The 20,567-nt window shown below is 39.6% G+C and overlaps 1 protein-coding gene across 8 annotated transcripts in view; it reads right to left on the reverse strand.

Annotated features, from left to right (window-relative positions):
* Positions 1 to 20,567, reverse strand: part of spegb (striated muscle enriched protein kinase b) — a 97,971-nt gene that overhangs the window by 14,730 nt on the left and 62,674 nt on the right. For all 8 annotated transcript variants that reach the window (XM_062067593.1, XM_062067595.1, XM_062067592.1 and 5 more), the window contains exons 18-34: positions 19,711 to 19,883; positions 19,532 to 19,644; positions 19,293 to 19,461; positions 19,105 to 19,201; positions 16,338 to 16,538; positions 12,968 to 13,025; positions 12,804 to 12,881; positions 10,638 to 10,810; positions 10,528 to 10,554; positions 10,268 to 10,420; positions 6,745 to 6,787; positions 4,276 to 4,344; positions 1,518 to 4,170; positions 1,273 to 1,422; positions 1,044 to 1,160; positions 609 to 776; positions 398 to 520 (exon numbers count right to left, since the gene is read on the reverse strand). In XM_062067593.1, coding sequence (XP_061923577.1) covers positions 398 to 520; positions 609 to 776; positions 1,044 to 1,160; positions 1,273 to 1,422; positions 1,518 to 4,170; positions 4,276 to 4,344; positions 6,745 to 6,787; positions 10,268 to 10,420; positions 10,528 to 10,554; positions 10,638 to 10,810; positions 12,804 to 12,881; positions 12,968 to 13,025; positions 16,338 to 16,538; positions 19,105 to 19,201; positions 19,293 to 19,461; positions 19,532 to 19,644; positions 19,711 to 19,883 — 4,565 coding nt within the window. The remainder of the gene's footprint in view (positions 1 to 397; positions 521 to 608; positions 777 to 1,043; positions 1,161 to 1,272; positions 1,423 to 1,517; positions 4,171 to 4,275; positions 4,345 to 6,744; positions 6,788 to 10,267; positions 10,421 to 10,527; positions 10,555 to 10,637; positions 10,811 to 12,803; positions 12,882 to 12,967; positions 13,026 to 16,337; positions 16,539 to 19,104; positions 19,202 to 19,292; positions 19,462 to 19,531; positions 19,645 to 19,710; positions 19,884 to 20,567) is intronic.

Consider the following 20,567-nt stretch of genomic DNA (forward strand, 5'->3'; position numbering starts at 1 on the left):
CTATAAAACAACAAACTCCTTTGGGTTTTCAAAAAACATGAATGCAAATAGGATTTACAAATTGTGGATCAGGCTTGCAAAATTGCTCATTATATTCATATTTGCCTTGCCAGCTGGAAAATTGTTTTCTGCAATCGCTCCTGTTTTTTTTATTAAAATCCATATCCACAGGTAACAACTGGGAATATATCACATCATATCAACAATCAAATCAGTTCATTGTATCTAGAATTTGTCAATATCTGCTTTCTCTGATCTATTTATGTAAACCACCCTTCAAATTCATGTTTGGTTACAACCTATATAGCACATCCCTGCAAAAAATTCCAAGATATAACACACGTTAGTGGCTTAATCTTTGTTTTAAAGGAGTAGAGCACACATTTTTAACACTCACCCTCTGCTTTTCTCTCCAGAGAATATGTGCAAGGTGCAATAGTGTCAGAGGGTCTCCACAGCACCAAAGCTGTGTTGTTGTACTTTTGAGGAATCTCAGGCGTTCCGGGTTGGTTTGGCAGCCCTTCATTAAATGAGAATGGAAATGTGTGTGATACGCATACTGACATGAAAAATATATTTATATATATATAAATAATGTATTGTCTTACGTGCAAGTGAGATCGTGCAAGAGCTAGAAACAGAGGCTATGGGATTTGTTGCAACACATTCGTAGACCCCCGCATCCTTTTTGGTGGTCTGCATGATCATGAGAAGCTGTCGGCCATCAGGGCAGGCTATCATGTTCATCCTTTCATCTATCTCCACAGGTTTCTTATCTGAAGAAAAAGTCACAGGTGCAATGCTTAGGTATTACTGTAACTACCATTATTGATGGTCAGTGGGGAAAATGCAATTATTTAACGCCAATTGCAACTATAGAATTATGGTTCATATTGAGATAGCTAAAATCCTTTAGACACTTTTTAAGCACTATTTATCTGTAAACATGTTCCAACAAGATGAATGCCATCGTAGTTCTGTCTCTATTCTCCAGCATATAATGAGAGTGAAGGTATATAACACATTTTCGTTCGTAATGATACCTTTCATCCAGGTGATGTGTGGGTGTGGGCTCCCGGCAGGCAAACAACTGAGTGTGACTGGATCACCCTCGAGAAGGATGTGATCTCTTAGCTTGATGTGGAAAACTGGAGGGAAATCTGCAGAGCAGGGATTTAACATGCTGATTATTCTTCATATTGTTTGTTGATACACACAATGGAGTAAAAAACGATGTGTCTGAAAGAATATATAATATCGATATGGACATACCAGAAGCCAGTCTAGAGTACTGACGTGATGCTAAAGAACTTGCTTCTCTGGAGATAGCTGTTGGAATATCAGGTTGTGAAACAGTCTTGGATCGTCTCCCTCTGGTCAGACCCCATCGATCCCAGCGAGATCTTCCCTCCCCTTCAATGCCTATTCAAGAAAAATCCTCTTTAATCTTATTATCACTACCCTAACATACTGTAACAAAACCCTGGATTTATAGGCAAGAAGTGACTGCTGCATACCCTTTAATGTGTCTGACTTTAAACTGGACATGGAGTCCAATGATTCAGATGAAGCCCCATTAGTGGCCTGAGATGCGAGCTGGTTCCTCGGAACATTAGTGCCCTTCATTCCACGGTTCTCTGATGTTGCCCGACGAAGTATGGAAAGAATCGGTGTCTTCTTTGGCTCCCTCTCTTCTGATGATTTTCTTTCCTCAGAATAGCTACGAATTCTGGTTGAGATGCCGGCTACTGTCGACTCGATCTTCCTACGCATTGTTAAGACCGGAGATTCGTTTGGCTTTTTTGGCTCCTTTTCCTCTTTTTGAAGAGAGACATTACTTCCACCATCCATGCGCGTCATCTCCACTTCTTTCTTATCTTGTGATCCTCTTCGTCCAAGTGTCCAAGATAGCCTACGTCTTGAGGGCCCTAAATTTTCTTCTTTGGTCTCTTCTCCCTTGCGCTCAGTTGATGGAGTTCTCTTTAGCCGCATTGATAGCCTCCTCATAAAACCTTGGTCCTTTTGAGCTTCACGAAGGTCCTGAACTGACTTGGACTTCTCCTCCAGTTTCCTTGGAGAAAATTCCAGTGGTGCACCCAATGGACCAGGTCTGTATATGACCTCACCTGACTCTGTTGCGTCTGGTGGCGTTATCTGGGAGTTTCCCTCATTCTTTGATCGCGTCAAAAATTTTAAACTTCTTGTCAGGGAAGACTCCCGTTTTTTGAAGCGGGCCTCAAATATCTCTTCCGAGGTAATGTCCTCTACATCCATTCCTACAGCTGATTGACTTATAGTCTTTGGTGGGCTAGGATCTTTCGTTATCGTTTCTGGTGAGGCCACTCGGGAGTAAACAGCTGCATGCTCAGTAGTTGACACAATGTGTGGTTTGTGTGGACTAGGTACAGTAGGAGATGTTGATACAGAAGACAATGTGGTTTCAGGAACAACAACAGGAGTGGATGGACTGAGTGGTATGTCAGTGAGTGGCTGAATTGAAGGGACCATGATTGTCTGCATAATACTCGCATAAGCAGAAGTCCTTCCATCTGGCAGAACAACAGGCGAAGTTAGTGAAGGTGTTGGATAGGGTGAAACTTTTGTTGTGGTGCCAGAGGATTCTTGTGTTGGTCTCGTGGTAACTGAGTTCGAGGTAGTAATAATCTCAGGCATTATGTCATTTTCTTCTAAATTTTCTTCCGGTACTTTTGACCAAGCCACACTGAAAATTCCTTTTTCATCTTCTTTCACAATCTGTTCTTTTTCCTTTTGTTCTTTTGCCTTAACTTCTTCTATTTTTTCCTTGAGTTCAGTGCTTTGGACCACTACAAATGGTGAAGGACTTATGTTGCCTACATACTCTGATTCATTCACTAAATCCTCTGATATGCTCATGTCCTTCTCAGAGAAGCCGCTGGTGCTTGACCTCTCATCAACATTACCAATATCTTTATTCACCCCGTCCATCTTTTCAGTTATAACTTCATCCGGTTTTGTCTCTTTCTCCAATAATGAGTCCTTACTTTCAGTTTTAATAGGACTCTTCTGTCCAATAAAATATGGTGTTGGCGTATTTGGTGAAGGCTCTCGTGGGGTCACTGGGCGGGAGTCAAGCTTGAATTGCTCAGTAAGAGCTGACATTGATATAGCTTCCTTGAGTCTTCGCTCTTCAACCAGTGCCACAGGAATCTCAAGAGGAGCTCCCGATCTCCTGTGTAAAGCTATTGGTTCTGAATCTCCTTGACTAAAGGAAGCACTTTTGTTCAAAACATTAGGCTTTGAAATATCATCCCTTTGCAAATCACTGGATGCTGCTCTAGTCAGTGAAGCGGGTCCCAGTCGGGTGGTGCGGGAATAGCGATCTGAGGGTACTGTACATTTTTCATTACCCATTCCTAGTGTTTCTAAAAGAGGACCTCGCAGACCGCTCATCTTTTTGTCCACAGAACCTCCACGAAGCAATCGTTGCCTCATAAGCTCCAGCTTGAGGGCATAATCTTCTTTACTCATATTTGCAATTCCTGGACTGGTGCTCCGCTTTGGTAGTTCCATGGAGACTGCTTTCTTGAGAACTTTTCTTCCACCCTCTTGGTTTCCCTCTGTTCCTCCTTCCTCTGGTGTAATCCTAAGTAGCAAAGCGCTGTCAGCTGAGCTTCCTCGTCTTAGCTCTCCTTTTTTTCGTCCACCCTCAGGTTTGTCTGACTCCATGCTTGAACCTCTTTTTAGAGGCTTTCTTTTAAGAGCTTTTAGAGGCAAGTCAGCAGGTGATTCTTCTTCTGACAAGTCCATATTATCATCTTGTAACGTTCCTTCCCGCTGGCCACTTTTACTCGTCAACTCAGGCCTTTCTTTGTCCGTTTCACTAATGTCGTGTTCCATTGTCTCTGGAGTAGTTGACCATCTATTGGATCCATTCTGCTTCCCTGAGTCCTTCTCGTTGGTCTGGATGTCATTAAGTGACATCCTTGATCCAGAAAATTCCATGTTAAGTGGCATTGGAATGAAAGGAAGTTCATCAATATCTTCATCAGAATCTGAGGATGATGAAGGTAAAGGTGAAGCTTCTTTAAGGTGCCTGGGAACGGCAATGGAGATATGACTTGAGGAATCATTCAGTAGCTCAGGAATGGACCTCATGACCATTTTAGATTTGTAGCTGATTATTGAACGCTGAAAAAACAAACCAAAATAAAAACAACTTACATTTGGTTTTACATTTTCTACAAATCCTGGACCATTGTGTGTATTATTGTGTAATTTGTATTTATTCATTACCTGCCATTTTCTGCGAGATACAAACTTCTTCATTGCCTCTGTATTTATAGCTGCCCCCTGGCTAAAAGTCTGTATAGAAAAACAACAATGAATTGACAAAGATATCTTGTTTTGGGCTCTCATTTTTAAAGGTTGCGTAGGCACAAAACAAGGTCTAAAAGTTTGCATCTTTTTAGCTGGCACTGTAGTTTATAAAAAAAAAACAATTTCATTGCAACAGTAAATTTGTACATCACTCCTCATTCTAAGTGTATGTATGTTTGTACAGTATACCATCGTCTGTTTCATTCCTATTTCAATTTCCACCTGTGTGGGAGTGGGGAATAGATCGTCAATGAGCTTTCATTTATTACAAACAATATCATGAGTCTTAATCATAATGCAGGAGAAAATCAACACTACATAAGAGATGTAGATAAAAACATAGAGGTCACTATCAAACCCTCATGTTTGAAGTACAGTCATTTTTGGACTATAGGGCTTAGATTATAAGGTGCACTGCCGATCAGCGGGTCTATTCGGGTCTTTTTTCATACAAAAGGTGCACCAAATTATAATATTAGGATTTTTGTTCGCTCATTTAAAACACGTCCTTGTGGTCTACATACCATGTAATATTGTTTCTTTCAAATCAAATCAAATCAAATCAAATCAACTTTATTTATAAAGCACATTTAAAATTTACCACAGGGGTAGCCAAAGTGCTGTACAATGGGCAGGTTAAAAGATAATACGAGTACCGAGCAAACACAACACAACACAAACAGAACACGATAAAATATAAATAAATAAAATAAATAAAACATAAAAACAGGTTCACAGCAGGTGTATTATGGGGCGCCACTGCAGGATGGATATCACTCAGTGTTAAAAGCCATGGAATAAAAGTATGTTTTTAAGAGAGATTTAAAAACAGGAAGAGAGGAGGCTTGTCTAACACTCAGAGGTAGGTCGTTCCAGAGCTTGGGAGCAGCAGCGGCGAAAGCTCTGTCACCTCTAAGCTTCAGCCTTGTGTCAGGGTCCGTCAGCAGCAGCTGATCGGCTGATCTTAGGGATCGGGTGGGGCAGTAAGGCTGAAGGAGGTCGGAGAGATATTCTTTGGTCAAAATGTTGAAGCCGCTTTCCGACCGTCTCTTCAGGATGCGCCGTTTTGTGGCCGGTCTCATTTACGTGGCTCCACTTTGACAGCATGTTCTTCCCGTCATCTTTGTTAAACCGGTAGTTTTTAGTGCTTCCATAGCGAGTCTACTGACAGATAATAGTTAGAACTGTACGCTACGTTATATTAGAAATTGCAACGAGGATATAGAAAAAGAAATGGCTTAGTGACTATGGTGTTGGCGCGGGCTAAAATGGTAGAAGCGCCCAGATATTCTAGACTTATGCAGATCCCAAATACACATCAGCAAAAAATAGGTAAGAAAAGTTGGTTTTGCATAATAAGTCGAAACAAAACGCCAGATAATGTTTCCTAATAAGTGCCATTTTGGGTTCCTTATACACCATAATAACACCCGTATGTTGAAGCACAATACATGTGACTACGGTAGCTGTAATCCTCCGACAATCTACAAGGGTTGTGGCTTCTGTAGCTTACCAAAGTCATACTAAAATATTTCTACAGATTTTTGAGCGCCGTGTATAATCTTCTCTATCGTCAATGAAACATCAAAGTTTTGGGCTAGCTTGCTAGCATCATCTTGCAGTCTACACCTGTCTCTTATGTGTGACTGCCATCTACTGGTCACACTTATCATTACACCATGTACCAAATGAAATTGCTTTGAGGTCTGTAAGCACAACCAGAAATAATCTACATTAAGCACACAGGGTTATAAAGCTCATTTTCGATTTTTGAGAAAATGAAAGGCTTTTAAGTGCGCCTTATAGCCCGAAAAATTCTGTGATATCTCGTGACGGGAAATACCGTGGATTTTTTTATGGCGTGGCGAAGTTGGTAGAGTGGCCGTGCCAGCAAACGGAGGGTTGCTGGTAACTGGGGTTCAATCCCCACCTTCTACCATCCTAGTCACGTCCGTTGTGTCCTTGGGCAAGACACTTCACCCTTGCTCCTGATGGCTGCTGGTTAGCGCCTTGCATGGCAGCTCCCGCCATCAGTGTGTGAATGTGTGTGTGAATGGGTGAATGTGGAAATACTGTCAAAGCACTTTGAGTACCTTGAAGGTAGAAAAGCGCTATACAAGTACAACCCATTTATTATTTATTGAAATATTTCTAGCGAACGTGACGTTTAACGCTGTCTTAATACAGTCACTTTTTGAATAGCATACAGTTGTAAAATAACTGTAGATCCATCACATTCAGCAACGTCATCCTTTGCAAACTTGATCAGCTCAATTGATTACACTCCTATTGTTCCCACCTGTGACATTTATGTATGTGTATGTATATGTACACTGTAGTACCATTGATTTATTGATTTTTTTTTTCTGAAAGTGCATGCTGTACCTTGAACCAGGGATGTCTGAGACATTCTTGAGTGTCAGGTCTCCTAAAAGAAAATCAAGAAACATTAAAATTTTGCTGTTTGAAAAAAAATATATATCACTAAAATATACTTTATTGTGACGACAAATACATCACCACGGATGACCGCATTTTCCAATTGTTTCTGTTCATAATATACTATCTGAACCGTAATATTTGTCAGCAAAAACTGATTAGATTTTTTTCGTATACATACAAAAAAAAGATATCATGATTATGTACTTAATATTTGTTTACTTACTTATGGTATATTTATTTACCGTAATTTCCGGACTATAAGCCGCACCTGACTATAAGCCGCACCAGCTAAATTTAGGGGAAAATACAGATTGCTCCATATATAAGCCGCACCCGACTATAAGCCGCAGGGTTTTGATGTGTAATTACCGTAGTATATAGGGCAGAGGTCACCAACCTTTTTGAAACCAAGAGCTACTTCTTGGGTACTGATTATTGCGAAGGGCTACCAGTTTGATACACACTTAAATAAATTGCCAGAAATAGCCAATTTGCTCAATTTACCTTTAACTCTGTGTTATTATTCATAATTAATGATATTTACACTTAATTGAACGGTTTAAAAGAGGAGAAAACACGAAAAAAAATGACAATTACATTTTGAAACATAGTTTATCTTCAATTTCGACTCTTTAAAATTCAAAATTCAACCGAAAAAAAGAAGAGAAAAACGAGCTAATTCGAATCTTTTTGAAAAAATTTAAAAAAGATTTTATGGAAGATCATTAGTAATTTTTCCTGATTAAGATTAATTTTAGAATTTTGATGACATGTTTTAAATAGGTTAAAATCCAATTTACACTTTGTTAGAATATATAACAAATTAGACCAAGCTATATTTCTAACAAAGACAAATTAATATTTCTTCTACATTTTCCAGAACGAAAAATTTAAAAGAATTTCAAAAGACTTTGAAATAAGATTTAAATTTGATTCTACAGATTTTCTAGATTTGCCAGAATAATTTTTTTGAATTCTAATCGTAATAAGTTTGAAGAAATATTTCACAAATATTCTTCGTCGAAAAAACAGAAGCTAAAATGAAGAATTAAATTAAAATGTATTTATTATTCTTTACAATAAAAAATATAAATTTACTTGAACATTGATTTAAATTGTCAGGAAAGAAGAGGAAGGAATTTAAAAGGTAAAAAGGTATATGTGTTTAAAAATCCTAAAATCATTTTTAAGGTTGTATTTTTTCTCTAAAATTGTCTTTCTGAAAGTTATAAGAAGCAAAGAAAAAAAATGTATGAATTTATTCAAACAAGTGAAGACCAAGTCTTTCAAATATTTTCTTGGATTTTCAAATTCTATTTGAGTTTTGTCTCTTAGAATTAAAAATGTCGAGACCAGCTTGCTAGTAAATAAATACAATTTAAAAAATAGAGGCAGCTCACTGGTAAGTGCTGCTATTTGAGCTATTTTTAGAACAGGCCAGCGGGCTACTCATCTGGTCCTTACGGGCTACCTGGTGCCCGTGGGCACCGCGTTGGTGACCCCCGATATAGGGGTTCCTGCTACCACGGAGGGGATTGTCGGGACAGAGATGACTGTTTGGGAACGCAAAGCGTCCCATTTATTAACAATAAATCTTTCAATCATTCAATCAAACTTTCACATCTTTGACATGGCGAACAGCATTCGTGCAGAGTACAAATAATACGATGGTGCAAAGTAATACAAAGTGCTCGCCTGTACGTTATCAAAATAACCAGGCTACCGGTATATGAAAAGTCAGTCTTTAATCATTGTGTCATCGTCTTCCTCCTGCGTACTAAAACCACCGAAATCCTCTTCGTCGGTGTCGGAGAAGAACAGGCCGTATATAAGCCGCACCCTTTTATAAGCCGCAGGGACCAGAACGAGGGGAAAAAGTAGCGGCTTATAGTCCGGAAATTACGGTATTTATTACCGTATTTTTCGGATTATAAGTCACTCCGGAGTATAAGTCGCACCGGCCGAAAATGCATAATAAAGAAGGAAAAAAACATATATAAGTCGCACTAGAGCAGTCCTGGGCAATTATTTTGACTAGGGGGCCACATTTAGAGAAAAAAAAAGTGTCTGGGGGCCGGTATATCTATTTTTAGGAACACTAATACAAAACCTCACAATAATGTCTGATTCAATGCTAAAAACGTTATGACAGACCGCCTTAAAAAACGTATTGGAATTTTAAATTTTTCTATGAACGATAAAACACTGAATATAGACAAAATGTGAACGCCACACCCCCTTTCGATCAACATATTTTACAATCAAGTGAAACGCAACAAAAATGCAACAAACAGTGAAATATGAACGCGAAGGGTACAAAATAAACCCACCGACAATCTGATATATCTGATGTATCACTAAGCTTTAGAACTTTGTTGTGAAAATCTCCTTCCGCGTCTGTGGAAACGCTTCCCGCCCACACTGCTTGGTGCCTCGTCTGAGCTGCTGTGACGTACATTACCATAGTAACTAATTAGATGACCATAGTAACTAATTAGATTACCATTGTAACTAATTAGATTACCATAGTAACCGGTATGTCATCCCAAAGCGCAGATTCCAACCATTGAAATACTTTGTATAGTTGAAGACTTACACATCATAATGGCAGCTCTAGTTTCCATCTTAAACATCTAAAAAAAAAATTTGGGAATGTCCGGCGGGCCAGATTGAAAAGCTCAACGGGCCGCATGTGGCCCCCGGGCCTTAATTTGCCCAGGTCTGCACTAGAGTATAAGTCGCATTTTTGGGGGAAATTTTTCGCCAGTCCCTTACAAGTTTCTCGCTTACTCCAAACTTTCTTTCTGCAGCTCGACTGCTGTTTTCTGCTGCATATTTCACTACTTCCAGCTTGTAACCTGCAGCATATGACTTCCTTTTCGGTGCCATTTTTGTTCAGCCCTTCTCAGTTTTTATAAGTTACCGCCAACGTTGAAATTATCAATTTTCATAGGTACGGAAGTAGTAGCAGGTAGCATCTTTTTTTTTTTTTTACAATGCACTTCTGCCATGACCCGCCCTCGCCACATTTTTATTGGTTGACGTGTGTGTGTGGCGATACGCTGATATACGTCTAGTCTCTTACGTGAATGAGATAAATAATATTTGATATTTTACGGTAATGTGTTAATAATTTCACACATAAATCGCTCCAGAGTATAAATCGCAAACTATGAAAAGAACTGCGAAAAATACGGTATTTACTTATAATTTATGTATGTATTCACTGTTGTGTTACAAACAGAGAACAAGGACATTTGGATAAAACTGCAATAATATGAAAAGAGGTAGGATTAAATAAGATTTGCCACTCCTTTTCGGACCGGCTGTAATGAAACAACTGGAAATACGCGATGAATTACATTGTATCGTATCCCTTTTCAAAATGAACTGAAACTGAACTCAACTGAATACCAACATTTCTTGTCCTTTAGCACTCCTAATAGCTTTTGGAAGAGTTACTCACAGTCTGTCTGCAACCAGCAGCTTAATGATGAAACCTTTGGCCTCTCTTGACAGATGAGCAAACATGTTCTCCTCAAACGCCACATTATAGTTCCTGATGTTCATCACGGAGAAGCGGTCATTTTCACCGGCAAACGGAGAAACTCCTGTCAAACTGACGACAAAGATAAGATTTGCATTTCATAATGGGGCAGGAGGAACATTTACTTATCCAGGACTAAAAACCTGTAGTAAAATGGAAAATAACATGGTTTTACTCACCACAGGTATGCAATAACTCCAACTGGCCTGACAGGAACAGAATGATGAGAGTAAGACTAACTTGTTCAAGAGTAATAAGAAATGTATTGTGAAGCTTTTTTTTTTTTTACCAGATGTCAGTTGCTTTTGACACAGGAGTCTGATTGACAATTTCCGGGGCAACAAATTCCGGTGTGCCGTATTTGCAATACTGAGCCTCATCCGGAGTGATCTCCAACGCGTTGCCGAAGTCACAGATTCGGATCTGATCACTATGTGCATCTGCCATAAGGATGTTATCAGGCTGAGGAAAAAGGCACAAATATACACTTCAATCTCGTTGTGGCTTAAAAGAATACATTATGTATTCTGTTTGGGGCGGGGGAGGGCGTGGTTGGGGGCGTGGTTATTTACAGCTAGAATTCACCAACTCGAGTATTTCATATATATATATATATATATATATATATATATATATATATATATATATATATATATATATATATATATATATATATATATATATATATATATATATATATATATATATAATATATATATATATATATATATATATATATATATATATATATATATATATATATATATATATATATATATATATATATATATATATATATATATATATATATATTCTAGCTATATATATTTTTTTATTTATTTGTATTTTATTTACATAGAAAAAAAAAAATACTTGAATTTCAGTGTTCCAGTGGCTATCCATTAGATGGCAATATTGTCCTGTTTAACTTCTCCGTTCATGATGAGTATATCATTTCGGCCGCCATGTCTGTAATTTCCTCGTTCTTCTGCTTCGTCTCCTTGTTGTGTGCGCAGTTGTGCACTCTATAAAAGCCCTAGATGTTATGACGTCTTTGGGCAGGCAAGCTGTTTATTTTGTGGGAAAGCGGACGTGAGAACAGGCTGTCCCCACTCAGTCTCAGGTCCGCATTGAGCTGGAGGGGGCGTGGCCTCCAGCTCCGGCTGAATACCGGGAGTTTGTCGGGAGAAAATCTCTGCCGGGAGGTTGTCGGGAGAGGCACTGAATATCGGGATTCTCCCGCTAAAAACGGGAGGGTTGGCAAGTATGCTACAAAGCCACACTGTTGTAAGACGTGGCTTGGCATTGTCTTGCTGAAATAAGCAGGGGCGTCCATGATAACGTTGCTTGGATGGCAACATATGTTGCTCCAAAACCTGTGTGTACCTTTCAGCATTAATGGCGCCTTCACAGATGTGTAAGTTACCCATGCCTTGGGCACTAATACACCCCCATACCATCACAGATGCTGGCTGTTGAACTTTGTGCCTAGAACAATCCGAATGGTTCTTTTTATACACAATCATGTCACCCACCTGTTCCAAAATAGCCTGTTCACCTGTGGGATGTTCCAAAGAAGTGTTTGATGAGCATTCCTCAACTTTCTCAGTCTGTTTTGCCACTTGTGCCAGCTTTTTTGAAACATTTTGCAGGCATCAAATTCCAAATGAGCTAATATTTGCAAAAAATAAAGTTTTCCAGTTGGAACGTTAAGTATCTTGGTTTTGCAGTCTATTCAATTGAATATAGGTTGATAAGGATTTGCAAATAATTGCATTTTGTTTTTATTTACGATTTACACAACGTGCCAACTTCACTGGTTTTGGGGTTTGTACAATAAATTGTACACCTAGGTTTTAGTTGGACTAAGTTTTCGTGTGATTTTTAGAGAAAATGTTTTAAACAAACTTTCACTGAAACTTTCACTAAAATATGGACATTTGTCGAGGCTTGAACCCATTTTTTAAGTGTGCATTGTTTCCTATGTAAAAACGTACTTAAAAATACAAAGTTTTATATTCATGAATCCTATTCTAGAACTACGTTGGGAAGACTATGTCTCCCGGCTGGCCTGGGAACGCCTCGGGATCCCCCGGGAAGAGCTGGACGAAGTGGCTAGGGAGAGGGAAGTCTGGGCTTCCCTGCTTAGGCTGCTGCCCCCGCGACCCGACCTCTGATAAGCGGAAGAATATGGATGGATGGATATTCTAGAACTAATTAAATTTGTAATCGAGGTTCCACCATACCTTGAAAATGCGAAAAAACATTCCAATAAAAGTGGACTGGAACTTCCAAAATACGAATTAGACGTTTTTAGAAATAACATACACTTATGCCATAAAAGAAGCATTATTACTGGCATAAGTGCAGCAGTGGTACAGTATTTATATGATTCTTCAATCTCCTTCACTCAATTATTTCAAAGAATATTCAAAAGAATCTGACGAATACGTACCTTAATATCGAGGTGCAGGATGTTGACATGATGAAGGTAATCCAAACCCTCAAGCAACTGTCTAATGCACGAATGCACCTAGGGTTCGAAGCATGAACATGTTGAAATGTTTCTTACGAGAAACTCGCAAGACCTTGCAGTCACGACACATTACATGAACTTACATCAGACTCCAACAGTGGAGATTTCCGTGTAAATCTGTCAAGAATCTCCTCGTGGCATCTTAACGTGTCAATTAAGATAAACTGACCAGGATTTTTTTGTTTCTATTGAAAACTGGAAAACTCATTGAAAAAAATAACAACACAGTGGGCCTGATCTACTAAAGGTTTGCGTGTGATAAAACAAACTTGATAGCGCATGCAAAGCTGATCTACTAAACTCGTGCCCGGATAATTGTGACTCTTTGTTAGAATAATTATGTATAAATTATCACACAACTCTTGTGGTTAAGGGCCGTTGCTATAGTTATTATCAATTGCGTTGAAGTAGTACTTTTCTATCTGTGCAAAGAGACGACTTGCAAAGGCCGATATTATCGGCCGATAAATGCTTTAAAATGTAATATCGGAAATTATCGGTATAGTTTTTTTTATTATCGGTATCGATTTTTTTTTTTATTAAATCAACATAAAAAACACAAGATACACTTACAATTAGTGCACCAACCCAAAAAACCTCCCTCCCCCATTCACACTCATTCACACAAAAGGGTTGTTTCCTTCTGTTATTAATATTCTGGTTCCTACATTATATATCAATATAGATCAATACAGTCTGCAAGGGATACAGTCCGTAAGCACACATGATTGTGCGTGCTGCTGGTCCACTAATAGTACTAACCTTTAACAGTTAATTTTACTCATTTTCATTAATTACTAGTTTCTATGTAACTGTTTTTATATTGTTTTACTTTCTTTTTTTATTCAAGAAAATGTTTTAATTTATTTATCTTATTTTATTTTATTATTATTTTTAAAAAGGACCTTATCTTCACCATACCTGGTTGTCCAAATTAGGCATAATAATGTGTTAATTCCACAACTGTATACATCAGTATCGGTTGATATCGGTATCGGTAACTAAAGAGTTGGACAATATCGGAATATCGGATATCGGCAAAAAGCCATTATCGGACATCCCTACTTGCAAATCCAAAGATTGGAAGTCGTCTCGTATCAGTGTCTGTGTCCAGGAACGGCCTGCTTACTGCCAAGGCCGAACACCGCCGTGACGCAGCCAAAGCAGAGACAGGGCGATATCACGACTGTCAGAACATTTGCATTTTTGTATAATCATATATTGTGTCTGGGGCTGCTGATTACTCCACCTCCTTCAGCAGCAGCTTCAGTGATGTAACCAGGGACCTCCCAAATAAATAGAGGAAGCACGAGGACTGGACTTTAGAGCCTAGTTTGGATCTGTAACTAGAGTACAGCCTAAAAAAATGTCTCTCCTCAATTGAGCAAAATTTAACTCCGTCTCTGCATGATTCCTTGCTTCTTGCCTGTTTAATAGATGTCACCAGTGTTTGAACCTGACACGCTTAAATGAGAAAAATAGCGAGCGCAGTATATTTATGTCCGTCTTCTTGAATATGCAGAATATATTGTCATCATCAGAACACCCACACTACCGGGAGGAGTATGTACAAAATTGATTATAGCACACACTGTGATTTATCAAGACTGAAACTGATCTTTGGCTGCTGTTTTGCATCTGTATTTACCATGTCTAGTAAGGACATGTAAACTGGCAGTTGCATAAAAGTAGCTGTGAGAAAAAGTTATAAAAAGACTATAAAAATTGGACCCATTACCTCCCTGCTTGACACTCAGCATCAAGGGTTGGAATTGGGGGTTAAATCAACAAAAATGATTCCCGGGTGCGGCCACCGCTGCTGCCCACTGCTCCCCTCACCACCCAGGGGGTGATCAAGGAGTCGGTGGCACTGTAGCGCCATCCTAGGTGTGCTTGTCAACATATATGGACCGTCAAAAATTAAAATATTCGACAGTTTGACTATTCAGCAATATAATTTCATAATTTTATATCTGCTGCTGGATGACTTAAAGGGGTTCTATTATGCAACACCAACTTTTCTTAACTTCTGGCACCTATTTTTGTGTATTTATAAAAATTATAAAAATGTAAATCAAACCATACAGGCTTGGCAGATATATTTAGAAAACAATCTTTCCTTTCTCAATACTTGCTCTAAACGAGCCGCTCGAAATTTGAGTAGCTAGTGACTTCTGTGTTGCTGGTTATGTTATGGTAAAGTTTTACCCAAAGAGCTTTGCGCAAGTCCGCCAATTTAGTCCAAAGTTGGAGTCACTAAGGTTACGTTTACACTAGAGGGTCGGCTGTCAACTTCTGATTTTTTTTTGTCAAATCCGATCACATTACAAAAAAAAAATCAATTTCTAATGTGAATGCAATCCGACCCGCATGTGCACATGATGTCATGACGTCGCACGCACTGCAGTGTTTATGGAAGTATAAATGGCTTCAGTTTTAATCGGCCTGAGTACTGGCGCATTTGTAGCAATTTCAAGGATTTTGTGGAATCAAATTAAACATAGAAGATTAAGAAGGTATTTTGCCTCTCGGAGTTTTACGGAATAATTTGCTTTGCAAGCAGTTGGAGACAAGAGTGATGGAAGTTTAGCGTTGAGTTCCTAAAACATTATTTTTAACCTGTTTTCTGCTCCGTTGTCAACTATTTATTTTATAACCATCTATTTTGGCAAATAATTATGATGATGAATGCGACCGGAGCATGGTAGCATTCACATTGAGGACACATCGCATATATATCCGATTTATTAAAAGATTTTACAAAAGAACCACCATTACATACTATCTAGACCACATGCATGGAAATGTTTTAAATATAGACAAAAATCATAATATGAACCTTTTAAGGGACTGATCTAAACAAATTGTTTTGATGCGTTTTGGTGTCTGTGTTTTTTTTTTTTCTTTTAATGGCATTTGTTTTTTCATTTAGGAAATATAATTATTATAATATATCTCCTTTAGGAAAAAAAACATCTTGCAATATGCATTTTCTTGCGTTCGGATCATTCCAGAGGAATAAATGTGTTGCGGTGTAAGATAGTTTCTGGTGTCTAGATTGAGATTCTATATGGCAGAAAAAGGTGTTACAGATAATAAATATGTTTTGCTTGTTCAACATTGTAAAATACCACATAATAACATGAATGTGTAGGGAAATGAGTGTTTCCATGGGAACATAATGCTGATAATACATGCAAAAACCTTATTCAAAAAGGGCAGTCTGCACCACATTTGCACTTGTTATTATTGTACACACAATAGTAGCAATTAGTAGATCACATGCAACACACCCACTAATACTAAATGCAATTTTATAGATTGCACATGCTGTTTAGCACGTGTTATTTCGATCTTAGTAGATCAGGCCCAATGTGTATTTTTACCAGTTCAAATAGAATATATGAGTTACTCATTTCACAGCATCTTCTCGCCCGAGCCTAATAAGGATACATTTCAGTGAGGATGATGACTGCATTCTTTTTCTCAAAGGCATCATGAAAGAGGAGAACTCGTTCATGGTCCATCTTGGAGAGAAGTCTCATCTCTCGCAGAGCAGAGGTTTTCTTCTTAGCTCTTGTGGAAATGAACTTGGCAGCGTACTCCAATTTGTCTTCCTTCTGGGTCACACGTTTTATGTAGGAAAATGCACCTCTGGGGGATAAAAAAAAAAAACACCAAGGTCTTTTCAACACTGAGTTTTAATGTGCTGTAAAGTCTGTAGAATGCTGAGCAGGTGGTTCCATTCAACTGGCCAAATCCGGCCAGGAAATGACACGAGACCGGCCCCCGAGTGTCAGTTCAAAACTTGTGAGAGAGTAACATTTAAAAACACTAGACGGTGTCATCGAGATGATCCCTAACCATAGCTTTTTTGCAATAGGTCTTTAAAAACAGCAAAGTGCTTATGTTGTATAAAGGATGTTGCACCAATGGAAACAATATATCTTGTTTTATTTTTAATTTATGACTAGCCATTTCATGAAGTAAAACTCTTAAAGTATGGCAGATTAATTGTAACCTCCTGACAGCCAGTGTTCTTCGCAGTGCACACTTGGGTTTTGCATAACAGGGGTTAACCCACTACTACCGACCACGCAGTCTGATAGTTTGTATATCAATGATGAAATCTTAACATTGCAACACATGCCAATACGGCCGGGTTGGATTACTAAAGTGCAATTTTAAATTCCGCGCGAAATATCCTGCTGAAAACGTCTCGGTATGATGACGCCTGCGCGTGACGTCACGGATTGTAGAGGACATTTTGGGACAGCATTGTGGCCAGCTATTAAGTCTTCTGTTTTCATCGCAAAATTCCACAGTATTCTGGACATCTGTGTCGGTGAATCTTTTGCAATTTTTTCAATGAACAATGGAGACAGCAAAGAAGAAAGCTGTAGGTGGGAAGCGGTGTATTAGCGGCCGGCTGCAGCAACACAAACACGTAGCCGGTGTTTCATTGTTTACATCCCCGAAAGATGACAGTCAAGCTTTAACATTGGCCTGTGGAGAACTGGGACAACAGAGACTCTTACCAGGAGGACTCTGAGTTGGATATGCAGACGCGGTACCTTGAGTACGCAGTTGCGGCTTCCAAACATTTGATCGCTTGCCCGTACGTGCGTGCCGCTATGTGCATGTCACGTACGTAACTTTGGGGACTTTAGGGAAATATATGTGCTGTATGAACTTTGGGGAGGTGAACGGTACTTTGGGCTGTGTGATTGAGTGTGTTGTGCAGGTGTTTGAGTTGTATTGGCGGGTTGTATGGACGGAAGGGCGGAGGTGTTTGTTATGCGGGATTAATTTGTGGCATATTTAATATAAGCCTGGTTGTGTTGTGGCTAATAGAGTATATATATGTCTTGTGTTTATTTACTGTTTTAGTCATTCCCAGCTGAATATCAGGTCCCACCCGCCTCTCACAGCATCTTCCCTATCTGAATCGCTTCCACTGCCCTCTAGTCCTTCACTCTCACTTTCCTCATCCACAAATCTTTCATCCTCGCTCAAATTAATGGGGAAATCGTCGCTTTCTCGGTCCGAATCGCTCTCGCTGCTGGTGGCCATGATTGTAAACAATGTGCAGATGTGAGGAGCTCCACAACCTGTGACGTCACGCGCATATCGTCTGCTACTTCCGGTACAGGCAAGGCTTTTTTATCAGCGACCAAAAGTTGCGAACTTTATCGTCTATGTTCTCTACTAAATCCTTTCAGCAAAAATATGGCAATATCGCGAAATGATCAAGTATGACACATAGAATGGACCTGCTATCCCCGTTTAAATAAGAAAATCGCATTTCAGTAGGCCTTTAAAGTCAGAGTCCGGAAAAGGGTTGAGTGCTATCTTTGAGTTGGGGATGAGATCCTGTCCCAAATCAAGGAGTTCATGTACATCGGGGTCTTATTCACGAGTGATGGAAGAGCGGATCGTGAGATCAACAGGCGGATCGGTGGGGCGTCGGCATTGATGCGGACTCTGCATCGGCCCGTTGTGGTAAAGAGGGAGCTAACCCAGAAGGCAAAGCTCTCAATTTACCAATCGATATACGTTCTTATCCTCTTTTTCAGGTCATGAGGTTTGGATTGGGACCGAAAGGACAAGATACTGTAGCTCGTACAAGCGACCAAAATCAGTTTCCTTCTTAGGGTGACAGGGATCTCCCATAGATAAAGGGTGAAAAGCTCTGTCATTCCAGAGGACCTCGCAAAAAAGTTGCTGCTCTTCCGAATCGAGAGGTTTCAGTTGAGGTGGTTTGGGTATCTGGTTAGGATGCTCCCCGGAAGCCTTCCTGGGGAGGTGTTCACGGCATGTTCGACCGGTAGGAGGCCACGGGGAGGACCCAAGACTCATTGGAAAGAGTATGTCTGCCAGCTGCCCTGGGAATGCCTTGAGATCCCCCGGAACAAGCTGGTTGGAGTCTGGGCTTTTCTGCGACCCTTCCCCGGGTAAAAATAAAGAGGATGGATGTGTGGGGTACATTTTTTCCGAAATGTGTAATTCCAAATGTCCACTGCAAAAGATGCGGGTCTCAAAATAGGACTAATGGTGAAAAGAGAAGTCCAGCTCGCCGGCTCTTAGCTTTCTTGAAATGCGGCCCCCAGAACAGTTGAATAGCTATGGTCTATATGAATTAGTAGGATGATTCCCATAAAGACATGGATTCTGTAGCTATATACTCTAACGTCTGCAGGTTCAACCCAAAATACCTTACCTTCCAATTTCCTTGTGAATATCATACTGGTCAGTCAGTCTTCGGAGTTTCCTCAAGATTGTCTCCTCATCTTCCATTGGCTCCTCTTTGCTTAAAGCTATATGAGCATAGTAGGTCAATTTGTTATGACATACATGAGTATAAATGTATCATTTTATGGAGTATTGCCACTCGAGTTATTGTCTCACCTTCATGAACTGTGAGTTCGGCTTTGCAGGACACAGAACCTGCCAAGTTCCTTGCGGTGCAGGTGTAGACGCCAGAGTCTCCTTGACAAGCGTTGAGGACCAGCAGGGAACATTCGTTATCATCGTACACAAACGTGTAATGACTGCCCTCGGACAGGAGAGCGTCATTCTGGAAAAAAAGCGCAGAAAATCAAACCATACCTCGTCTTTGGGAATGCACTCAACATATGGATACAAACCTTGAACCAGAGAATGTCTGGAACTGGTCTGCCCTCCACAACCACAGCAAAGCGAGGGGTCTCACCACAACACACGTCGATATCCTCCATTATGGTTTCAAATGTCGGGGGAGCTGTGGACGGTTGCATGACTGAGACTGACAGAACGAGAGCAACAGATGCGGAGTGGTGGTGCTTACCTGCCATTTCCACAGTAAAGGTGCAGCTATCACTCCCATACTTGTTGGAGGCTACAAACATCATCTCTCCAATGTCAGCACTCTTTACTTTCATCAGCTTCAGCGTATGCTGGTCATCATCCGGCATTGCCATCTCGTATACACCTGCCTTGTTGTCCAAAACCACTCCATTCCTAAAGATAGACCACAGTTTTTGTTTTATACTCAAATCTATGTTCCACTGTAAGTATGACAGCGATGCAAATTGAAAACTACAAATTTCAAGCGGTGTCCCGATACCACTTTTTCACTTCTGATACGATACTCATATTGGAACCTTCAGTGTTGACCGTGTCCAGATATAAAATCAATACGATATCAGCAGGAATCATAGTACAAAAACCAAAACCAGTGAAGTTGGCACGTTGTGTAATTCGTAAATAAAAACACAATACAATGATTTGCAGATCCTTTTCAACTTACATTTAATTGAATTTAATGTTTGAACTAAGAAATAACATTTTTTTTAGCAAATAATCATTAACTTAGAATTTAATGCAAAAAAGTTGGCACAGGGGCATTTTTACCACTGTGTTACATGGCCTTTCCTTTTAACATTACTCTGTAAACGTTTAGGAACTGAGGAGACCAATTTTTCAAGCTTCTCAGGTGGAATTCTTTCCCATTCTTGCTTAATGTACAGCTTAAGTTGTTCAACAGTCCGGGGACTCCGTTGTGGTATTTTAGGCTTTGTATTGCACCACACATTTTCAATGGGAGTCAGGTCTGGACTACAGGCAGGCCAGTCTAGTACCTGCACTCTTTTACTATAAAGCCATGCTGTTGTAAGACGTGGCTTGGCATTGTCTTGCTGAAAT

This window comes from Entelurus aequoreus, linkage group LG13 (genome assembly GCF_033978785.1).
Source record: "Entelurus aequoreus isolate RoL-2023_Sb linkage group LG13, RoL_Eaeq_v1.1, whole genome shotgun sequence".
Classification (NCBI taxonomy): Eukaryota; Metazoa; Chordata; class Actinopteri; order Syngnathiformes; family Syngnathidae; genus Entelurus; species Entelurus aequoreus.